The 11680-nt window shown below is 39.3% G+C and overlaps 1 protein-coding gene across 1 annotated transcript; it reads left to right on the top strand.

Moving 5' to 3' along the window:
* Positions 1-1006: 1006 nt before the first annotated feature.
* Positions 1007-10096, top strand: mrpl3 (mitochondrial ribosomal protein L3). The gene is made up of 10 exons (XM_020631580.3): positions 1007-1221; positions 2666-2847; positions 2940-3031; positions 5669-5767; positions 7850-7949; positions 8081-8141; positions 8352-8463; positions 8591-8668; positions 8754-8831; positions 9859-10096. Exons 1-10 carry the CDS (start codon positions 1142-1144, stop codon positions 10006-10008), a joined length of 1032 nt encoding a protein of 343 aa, XP_020487236.1. The 5' UTR covers positions 1007-1141; the 3' UTR covers positions 10009-10096.
* Positions 10097-11680: the final 1584 nt, after the last annotated feature.

Here is an 11680-nt window from a genome sequence, read left to right as displayed (position 1 = left end):
CAGGCACCTTTTATCCACGACATCTCTCTTTCACTCTTTCTATGTCCCCCAGACACACATTAAAATGCAGACATAAATTCATTCTCTAATTTCCATATAGTTAATTAGGGCAAAACCAAAGTTGGGCTGTCCAGAGAGAGCTCTCCAATATGTGACTCATTCTCCGGCAGGCATATCAGTAATTACTTAGCCTCCTGATGTCAGTTTTAGATGCACCAAATTCATCGAGGGGGGTCTTACATGACAGCATGATCAGTTATAGGGTAGAACAAAACCAAACCATTAACTTAGCATTAACCAAAAATAACTATCCCAAGCATATTTTATATTCCATACCATTAAGCTATGTTATTATGCAAAACTATTACTTATACTACTAATATTCATTTACATCTATATTGTTACTATTGTTGAATCTTAAAAAGGCAAACAAACGGAGGGGCAGACATTATGCTTACCATTTTGTGATATTCACTGCAAGGCAGATTACCTTAGAAAGCCTTCTCAGTAACTTTATTAATATTTCTATTGTTGTTTTTGTTACCATTTTTATTTTTATTTGTATTACCATTATTGTTATTATTATTATTGATGTTTTTGTTAATGTTGATAAAATATTGTTTTCACATTTTAAATGTTACAGGAGACCATCAAAAAGAAGCTTATTTGCACAGCATCATGTATAATCACTTCATGTGTCATTGTGATGTTTTATTTGAGGGGTTTTTTAGGGCTCAGGATATGTAATCTTCACAAATGGCGTTTCAACAAGGCAAACTCCATTTATTAAAGACAATTGGGTTGTGTTATATGATAAATGATTCTGAGACCAAGGTAAACACTGCATCCGAAAACTCACCTTCTAGTTTAGGTTGGATTGTTTGTATAAATCCATCAACCTAATAGTTTTAAATAACCGTGTATTTTAACATTGAGTTTAATCAGTTTGCCTAATTCAGTAGCAGGTGGAGAGCGGAACCTTCGACATGATCCTCAATGCGACGGAACTATTACTGTCACGTACCGGATGTAACAAAGGTGACATTTAGAGCGACGAAAAGGAAGGCATGGTTCACAATATGTTGTGAGACCCTTGTCCTTGTGGTTCTGCTGTAGTGTTTATATTTATGTGAAAAGGTATATGTTAAAGAGCGCAATGTGGAGCTGTCGTCTTCTTCTGCAGCGGGGAACTCCACTCGTTTCTCCCCGAGCAGCTGGAAGGTAACTCATGCTAACTGGCTAGCTCTGCTTATGTACTTGATGGGACTTTTGCATGCAGCTTATCTTATCTAGGGTGCTTTTGAGGAATAGTGTTTTAAATATGAATCTATAACTGTCCTTTTTATTTTATATGAACCTGTCATTTCATAAGAATAAAGCTACTTTTATCATTTATGTGGAAGTTGTGGCTATCTGAAGTACCTGTAGTGATGTGTTTACTAATGTAAATGTTACTTACGATTTGATAGTTATTTGAAAAGATTTGTCTATATCAATGTTGGCACAACTTAAAGAAGGCCTGTGGCATCTGTTATTAGTTTGGAAACATTGTGTTTTTCTTTTCTGATTAATATAAAGACAAAACTGACCCTGTAAGTAACCACAGACTGAAAGTAAGAGATAAGTTATCTGCTCCTGAAAGCTGTCGTGGGCAGATTTAGGATTTTGCTGTCAGGATTCATTCAGTCCTCTGTCACTTTTTTTTTTTTTTAATCTCTTTTGGATTCATCTTAAAGCAGTGACAATTATGCCCGACGTGTGAAAGTGTAGCCTTGCTCGTTTGTCTTCAGCAGAGACATGTCAGTCACTGCATTGATTCAGTAACATAGTGGGAATTTATGCAACCCTTGTTCACTTTATTTAACTAAATTAACATACAAGAAAGCCTGGTATCTGAGTACATAGCAATCCAATTAACACGAACACCAATCTTGCTGTATTGATTTCAGAAAACAAAGGAGCCGGCGTTTTCACATTTTTGAAAATGTGTTTTTAATTCAAATTGTGCTGTAAAGATGCCAGGCCAGCTTTGGTGCAGCAGTGGCTCAGACTAAAGGGATTTGACTTGGAACTCAAGTTCTGTTACAGGAAAATGGGGCTGGTTGTTGGGGAGGTTCTAAGTAGGGCCCGATATGGAAAGTACCTGCACATGTACATGCATCACCACTTGACACCCTGGAGGGTGTTTATGTGTGTTATAATCCATATATAACACACTCTGCTGGTGACAGCCAGGAAGAGAACTGCGAGTGCAATACAACGATACTCAAATTAAATGGATGATTCAATTCTAATTAATCATTCACAGATATCTAATCTGAAATAAAATAGCCGATACTGATAGTCACTTGATATGCTGTTATCGGCTGATATTATCGTCTGGCCGATTAATCGGTCGGGCTCTAGTTCAAATTCACTTCCCGGGCATTGCTTTTTTATTTACCCTGCAGAAGACCCCGTGTAGCAATTTGGAACATCAATGTTGAATAACTTTTTATTGCTGCTCTAAACTGCCTTTAAATAAATGGGCATGTAATGTTTACTTTTGTATTGATTCAACACAGTTTTATTTGTCTGGCCGTTATTCATTTACTTCAGACATAAATTAAAACCATACTAGTGAACACCTGCATCTGATTTCCTGATTTGTTTTTTCTTCTTGAAGTCCTGCCAGTTTGGTGTGCTGCATTAGGACAGTTAAGACCACAACATGGTTTGAAGAACACCTCACAGAGGACAACCAGGAGTACATGAGGAAGAGTATGGCAGAGGAAATCAGAAGACAAACAACAGAAAAGCTCAACCCACTCAAAGACGAGCCTTGGCAGCGGCATGAGTGGACAGAAGGTAGGTGTCATGAGAAATGAGCTCTGTGTTCATCATTTACACTCCTAATGTTTGTTCACACTAACTATCTTTAAACCTTTTCCTCCTGCCAGGGAGCCGCAGAGTTGGGTTAGTAGCCGTCAAGTTGGGGATGGCTCCTATCTGGACAAAGACAGGAGAACGACATGTAGTCACCATGTTACAGGTACCATACAGAGTCTCACTGTCGTGTCCCAGTTTTATATTAAAACAGCTGCAGGCATTCTGCAGTGATAATAATTGGATTTTTGTGGTTATCATTCATAACCACGTGACTATCAAGTAAAAAAAAAAAAAAAAAAAGAAGTCAAATAAATTGGATTGTTCTTGAGAGTCTGCTGGGAAGAACAGAAAATATTGAACCTCTTTAAATCCCACCTGCAGGGCTTTGACACACATCTCAAATTCAGCAAACTTAACAGCGAGGTGTGAACAAGATATTTATGTGACAACACAGGGCTGGGCGATATGGACCAAAACTCATATCTTGATATTGATTAGCTGAATGGCGATACTCGATGGAGAGATAGGACAGTGGATAGAGTCGGAAATCAGGGAGAGAGAGAGGGGAACGACATGCGGGAAAGGAGCCACAGGTGGGTTGTGAATCCGGGCCGCCCGCTTGAGACGACAGCCTCCATACATGGGGCGCGCGCACTAACCACTGCGCCACCAGCGCCCCGTGTATTTTATTAAGAGTGAAAACACATGGAAAAATAAACTACCTGTTTGTGAATTTAAAAAGTAATATTATAAAATAAAAATGTTCCTTCAATACAATACAAGAGAGAGAGAGAGAGGAGGAGCAGGGTTAAGAGGGACAGACAGTCAGTCACCATCAGTGAGATGAGAAAAAGGTGACCTGGCACCTCTATAATGTTATTTTAATACAACTTAAACTATATTGATATTGTCTTACCCTATATCTTGTTTGAAAATATATCCATATATCTTAAAAACTCGATTTATTGCCCAGCCCTATGACAATATCAACAATATTTAAATACATGCTGCTGTTTTTATCCTGCACTACAACGAGCCAAATGCAACAAAATTTCGTTCTTATCTGCACTGTAAAGTACAAGTTTGAATGACAATAAAGAAAGTCTAAGTCTAAGTATAATATTTTCCATATGACCCATCTGCAGCCCTAGAGCAGAAGCCCCTCGTGTGACAGAAGCCCCTGGCATGCCAAGTGCTCCTGGCTGATGGAAGAGATGTATTGATAAGAAACTACTAAGTCATCGATGTGGGCATTAGAGAAACAATCATTCCTAACTTGACTACTATAGAAGAGATAAGTAAGAAATTACTTCTCCAAAAATACGATATCGAGAGTAAGACCATCAGTGTCTGTAATGCACTGTAGACAATGTAGTTTTACTGAGCTACAGTCAGGTTAACATGAACAGTAACATCAATGTTAGACCTTATTAAATCATTAATTACATGGAGATAACAGGTACAGGTGTACTCGATACTTTTGTGCACAATCATACTAGTATTATTTTATTCTGTTTCTACAGCTTTCCACAGTTTGACCCAATAAAGCACATAAGACACCTTATCAAAGTCAAAACGATTGGATTTTGATAAGACACATAGAACTATATGATTAATCAAAGATGAACTCAGAAACTAATTGTACACAACAGCACACAGTCCCTGACTGAGCGGACACAGCAGTCTCCTCTGCAGACGGTTTAACACTTGAGTCCAGGTGCACCTCGTTAAGCAATCAGTAGCTTCAGCTGGGCAGAGCCAGAGAAACACAGGAAGAGAAACATGCAGTCGTAACACGTCCACAACTCTGTAGCCAAAATCAGACAAATCTGCACAACTGCGACACAATACATAGGATGAAAGACATTTTATTATAATTTTACATTATAAGAATTTGCATCATGGTGTACTTCAAGTGAATGTTTGACATTTAGAAAATGTCAATGACATCACTTCTGTTATTAAAAATGTATCAAGCCACTATTTACTAGAATGTTTAATTATTCAATCCATTTTCCAGAATCGGCATCGTACATTCGATAATAAAAAATCATCATAGGCATAATTTCAGTCACGCCAGGAGCTCTTTCAGCATGTCAGGGGATTTTGTCATGCCAGGAGTTTTGGCTCCTGGGCTGCAGCTGGATACGACTAAATCTTTTAGTAAGCAAATGAAAGAAAAACTGCTTCTGTGTGTGCTCGCTCTTTTTTTTTTTTTTTTTTAAATGACATACTGTGGTGGGCAGCACAACACATGCAAATTTAAATTTATTTTACTCCTTTATTTCAAGTATTTAAAAGTCCAGTGATTTTAGAAGACATCCTGTTCTCACCAGCAAGTTCACTTTTGTCACATTTTAGTTGTTGTTTTTTTTTGTTATGTTCAGCTGAAAAAGTCAGCGCCAGATGGAAGGTAGAAATTTGCAATCAGATTCTCAAGGTGATGGTACTCCCACCACTTTGGCATTCTTGTACATGTTTCATCAGAAGTGAAACTGAAAGTACTTCTTAATGCAGCTACTCCAGAACATTAATAATGTCATTGTTGTTTTGTAAAAACACATTTTGATTTTTGGGGGATTTTTTTGAAATGTCATCTATTACTAAAATGCAGTTGATGTCATTATTTTGTATTTGTCTGAAATGAAGTGAGTGTGAGGTTAAGGAAGTTAACGTGAATAAATGTTTGACACCATTGGCTTTCATCTACCGTAATTATATAATTGTGGAAAACATGTTTTCAGTCCAAACAGACTTAGTTAATCCTGCCTCTGATGATTGTTTTGTTTTCTCTCCTCAGGTGCAGGACTGCCATGTCCTGAAGTATCTGTCCAAAGAAGAATTTGATGGACACACTGCCGCACTCATGGTCGGAGGGAAAAATGTATCTCCATTCCAAGTAAGACATAAAATAGCTGTTCATGTCATGATAATAACTCACTAACTGCAGCATCAGATGGATTCAAATTTTATGTTGTGAAAAAATAGTCTGGTAAATTCTCCTTCATGCTCCAACAATTTTAGTTGTCATTTGGACAAGATTTTAAAGCCAGATTGTCTTTGATGTGGCTTTAATTTATATTCTTAATGTCAATGTGAACAAAATGAAATGGTGTTCTTTTCATTCATCTTAATGTGCAGCCCCTGACAGCTGTGCAGAGAAATCAGCGCAGAGTTGTATTAAGTTTATGTAAATGTACAGATCATTTAGGATAATCAATAAAAATGTTCCTCTGTTGTGATACAAGATTTCTCAGCCACAATAGGAAGGCTGATGTGAAACATGAAAAAAGGCGTGTGCTTCATTTGAATACATGATGATATATTTGTTATGAAGAGCAGGAAAAATTCCATAAAACTTTTTGGGTTCATAATGGAACCTTGCTCAGCAACAGCCTCTAAATCTGCTGCTGGCAGCTATGAGAGAATGAATGATTTGTAGATCAGCACAAATGAAGGCTGATCGTGGTTCAGAGAACTGACTTTCCCTTTTTGAGCCATATTTAACATAACTTGTTAGATTGTCAAAACTCCTGATCCTGTTTAAATCAATTAAGGTAAATTAAATATAAACACTATTGTGTTACTACAATGTTTGATTTCTTCTGTCAGAAGTTAAATTGTTTAGCTTTTCACTTTCTAAATGTTTATGAATGACAAAAGAAGTCTTTTTGTTTGGAGTCATGGGGCGGCTGTATTTATAAACTGTAGCTATCATGGCACTTAAAGGTCATTTAATTACTGTGTGCCCATTTATTTTCCTGCCCAATGTGTAATTACAAACATTACTCAACTTAAAAACAGTGAGCCACATAGTGTTTTCAGCTTTACAAGGCCCTTTTCAAGGCTGAGGGGTGACTACATTTATCATCCTGATTTAGAATACACAAAGACAATGCATAGTAGCTCTTGGTTAAAAAAGTTCGTTTTCAAATGGGCGATTAGAAGACATATAAGGGCACTAATTAAAGTACGAGTAGTATTTAAAAGTAGTGTTCAATAGAATGAGTGTTTACATCGTGTGAAATTAGAGAGTATCAGATCTCAGTGTCAGCCAGTTTTTCTCATTTTCGTCCTGGCTTCATTTTACAATCAGGCTTTAAAAGAAAATCAAATCAGTGTGACAGATATGGAGACAAAACTGAGGTTTTCATTTCCTTGTGAAGCATTGATCTTCTATCAGGACTCTCGGTTCTGAGACATTTATGAATACAGACCCACAGTCAGGAAATTATACTCACGCACTAACCATCAGGGACCGTATTTCATCTTCTAAATAAACAACATCCATTAGAATTCATAGCTAACAATGAAAAGAACACATATTTTAAAAGTGTCTTTTTATGATTGTAATAAACTCAAATCACTGCCTCAGACTGTTTCTAAAAACTCTAAAATCTAAAGGAGGCTAAAGTTGTTCTTCTGCTAACCCTGAAGCTTCAAAGCTGTGCAAGAAAAACATCACACAGAAGTTATTTGGAAGAGAATCACCAGCTTGTAAATATGAGATGGAATTTGTCCTGATCAATCTTACATCCATTGTTTTAAAAAACAACAGGGATGGATAAATCAAGGTGTGATTTATTCATAAAGCTTTGATAGGTGCTTGTCAGGCCGTTGTCAAGGTTTACTCGTGGATTGTAAAGTGGTTTTGGATCCCTCTCACATGGCCTCTTTATTTCACAGTCAAAAGCAGCGTTTGTCAGAGTGTCAAGCTATCGGCAGGCGCATTTTCAGTCAACAGACGGGGGAGAGAGAGAGTGCATTTAGAGTGACTGGGATGAGAGAGAGAGCCCAGCAAAAGCAAATGTCACTGCCAAATGTGTGTGCGCCTGCACATTTGGCTCCCTTACAGTCATAACAGGCCCACAGTTAATTTTGAAATGCCAAAGTCCAAGTGCTTCTCACTGCTCATTTTTGTTCTACCACTTCATTTCCCACCTTACATTTTATTCTCTTCACCCGTCTCTCTGACTGACAGAGGTCTGAAGAGGATATGGAGATATTCAGGAATGCAGGCGTGCCTCCGAAACAGAAAGTCACCACATTCAAAGTTTCTGACAACGCAATCATCAAGCCTGGTATGCACACATCTTTTAGCTAGTGGTTAAATAATAATAGTGGTTACCTACAACTCCTACATTTAACTGTGGACAAACCAGACATGTTTTGCACACGTTTCTTGATGTTATTGTGTTTTTGTTGTGTTCAGGCACTCCTCTGTATGCAGCTCATTTCCGACCTGGACAATATGTAGACGTCACGGCCAAATCGTAAGTTCTTCTCCGCCATTTTTCCCTCCTCTTGGCTTCCTCTCCTACTTCGCGTCCTCTCTCAGCTCCAGCATCACTTTTTTGAGGATAGATCAGTTGCTAACTGTGCAAAACTTCTGCTTCTAATCATATCCTCTAACTTACAAGGCCAAACAAAGGTAAAGGTGAAAATAAAAGCATGCAAACACGTTTGCTTCTGTGTTTGTGTAGCATCGGTAAGGGTTTCCAAGGCGTAATGAAGCGATATGGTTTCAAAGGTCAGCCAGCCACCCACGGCCAAACGAAAACTCACCGCAGGCCAGGAGCTTCCGGGCCTGGAGGGGTAAGACGCACATACACATGAAATGACATGCATGCTGAGTAACAGCCTTGTCCATGCCAGACAGGAACAGTTGGTGTCTCATAATCCAGTAATGTGAGCATGTGTGTTGTTCATCATCTGCGTCCAGGATCCAGCCAAAGTGTTCAAAGGGAAGAAGATGCCTGGCATGATGGGCAACATCTTCATCACAACTTCTGGACTGAAGGTACACACACACACACACTCTCTGTCTCTCAGGAACTCAAAGGTACACAGTTAAACTTGTTTGTCCTTTCCCCTCTCTCTTGCAGATATGGAGGGTCAATACCAAGTATAATGTGCTGTATGTTAACGGCTCTGTCCCTGGTCACAGGAACTGCTTACTGAAGGTATAAAAAATAACACACACACACACGCACGCTTGTAGTGAGAGTGAAGTCAGAGGTCATCCGCAGCATGCTAAGTGTTCTGACAAAAACGAGCGACCTTGCACCTGTAACACCTGCAAGACGGTGTGATCTATCTTCATTGCCACGGTGCTCTGTCAGCAGTGTGTGTGTGTGTGTGTGTGTGTGTGTGTGTGTGCGCGCCTCTGTTTGTGTGTTTTACCATTGAGCGATTTAATATGCGTGCCTCAATGATGTTAGCAATATCCACAGCATCCATCTCCATACTCAGCATGTTCTGTTCGCCTCGTGCATGTGTATTTGTGTGCACACTTGGTAACACACAGCATATGATTTGTTTTGCAGACAGGCGTTAATGAATACAAATGTGCATTGCATTTCACCTACCTCACTTGTTCCACGCACACACACTGTGACCCACTTTAGATGTTATTAAGCTTAAGGACACACATGCAGGTTAATGATGTTAGTTCATCATTGTTTATCATTCTGTATGCAGCTCTTAGTACTTGTATGTAAATGAGTAACAGCTATTTTTAATGGTTAAAATCAGGGCTAGGGCTGCAGCTCTAACCATTATAAGTGGTTCTTTTGGTGATTTGAATGGTATGTTACAAAATGATCCATGAATGTTTTTCTGCATGTTAAGAGAGACATAACATTGTTCTGATTATAGCCTAAAAAAAAATTAGAAAATAGTTGAAACTGCTTGTAACATATTATATGCAGCCAAGGGTGAAATTTCCAAAATGCTTGTGTTTTTCTTGTTTTCCAAAATTCAAATTTTTGGGAATGAAACTGGGAATGAAATAAAACAAAGAAAGGTAGCAATTCCTCACGTTTGAAAAGCTTTAAATAACACTTTTGGGGTATTTTTGGTTAATTTACATCACTTAAGTTGTTAGCAAATAAAACAAGTCTTTCTATCACTTGATTGTATCAGTACTGCCTACAGACATGCATTGAATCCCCAGGTATTGCATTAAGTGTGTGTGTTTATGTGTTGCAGGTAAGAGACTCAGTATTACCAACCAGAAGCTCCACCCTGCTCAACCCTCCTTTTCCAACATACTTCGCTGAAGAGGAAGGCGACCTTGATGAAGACCTCTACGATGAGAACTTATTTGTTCACACAGAGCCATCATTAACACTGACTTAACCACATATACAAATACACACACCTCAATTTTTCACCCAAACTCTGAAAACTTTGTCTGTACCCTGTAATAAATAGTAATTGCTTTGAATATCCCAAGCCCCTTTTATTTATTTATTTTACTGTGCGAGATAAAACAGAGCCGAGCCTCTCTGTTTGATCCAAACAGTTATTACAGTGCCTTTTCCCGGAAACCATGGTAACTGTAGGAGTGATGATGTCACTAGAGGATCCCCAAGCAGAGAGATGAAAAACAACGACAAAGAAACGAGACAAGAGAGGAGATAGTGTGCAGAAATGTGCAATATCTATGCAGGACACAGGATAGGAGGAGGGAGGGAGGAGGGATGAGCTGGGAACAATAAGCTGCAGAAAACAGTGAAAGAGTGAGGGGAATACAGACGGCTAGAGGTGGAGAAGAAGGCAAGGAATCAAATGCAAAGAAAGAGTAACAAGCCAGGTGGGAGGGATGAGTTAGTGAAGGTGAGGTAGAAGAGTAAAAGGAGGGAGCCAAAGAGGCAGGGAAGAAGGCTGACAAAGGTTGACATTTGTGGATAAGAGGATGAATGAGGACATTAATGTTGCAGCAGGGACCACTGGGTGCTTAAGTCTGTGTGTGTTCAGCACTATTTAAATGAGAAAACCTCAAGCCCTTCTAGGTTGCTGTTAGTGACAGACCCCCCCCCTCCCCCACCCCTTCTGTAATACCCCTCCCTTGTATTCTCCTGCGATAAATAATCAAATGAGAATCATGTCCTCCAAAGTGTTCGACTCCTGTATAGCTTGAATGTATCCTCAAAGGCCCGAGCGTTTCTCAGTTCCTCACTCTCTCTGTCGGCCTCTGCTCCATATCTGCCACATAATTGACAGCAGCGGCAACAAGGCTTGTGTTTTGAAACCCTGACAAGTGGCAGTGATGCCTCACAGGATACCCAGCAGCAACTGAACACACACACACACACACACACACACACACACACACACACACACACACACACACACACACACACACACACACACACACACACACACACACACACACACACACACACACACACACACACACACAGCATCGATGCCTTTTCCTTAATTGAGGCAACACACAAATGCTTGGCGTACAGTTTAGAAAAAAAGATGTAAGGTGATGATACTGCTTTGTGGCAAACAACGTCCTACTGAATTTAACATGCTACAGCTTGTAGGTCCACAAGGCAGCAGGTTCTTTGAAATGGTAATGGTATCGTTTGAAAGTCCTGCAGTGTGGGGCCTGCACATCATAACACTGTTGTGGGGGTGGAGGAGAGGAAAGCAGAGATGGGGGGGGGGGGGTTAATGCAGCAGAGCATAAAGAGAAAACTGAATCCGGCTGTGTGTGTGTGTGTTTGCACATGAGGTTAAAGACCAGTAGGTTAGTCTGTTTTAAATTGGGTAATGACCTGATTAAAGCAGAGAGTCTGAAAACATGGATGGATTCTTGTGCAGTATCTATAGAGTGTGATAACGGTCTTACAGTGACCATCATGTGTTTTTATTAGCTGGACTTGAACAATTGGTCATGAATACCACGGTGCTTTCAAATTCTAACTCAGGGTGAAAAGGCCAATGGTTTTTACCTGACCTTTAGATTTATGTGAATGAATCTAATTTTAAAGCTGCTGCAGTGCAAACAGTACAC

Source organism: Labrus bergylta, chromosome 19 (genome assembly GCF_963930695.1).
Source record: "Labrus bergylta chromosome 19, fLabBer1.1, whole genome shotgun sequence".
Classification (NCBI taxonomy): domain Eukaryota; kingdom Metazoa; phylum Chordata; class Actinopteri; order Labriformes; family Labridae; genus Labrus; species Labrus bergylta.
This window is presented reverse-complemented; position numbering and strand designations above follow the sequence as displayed.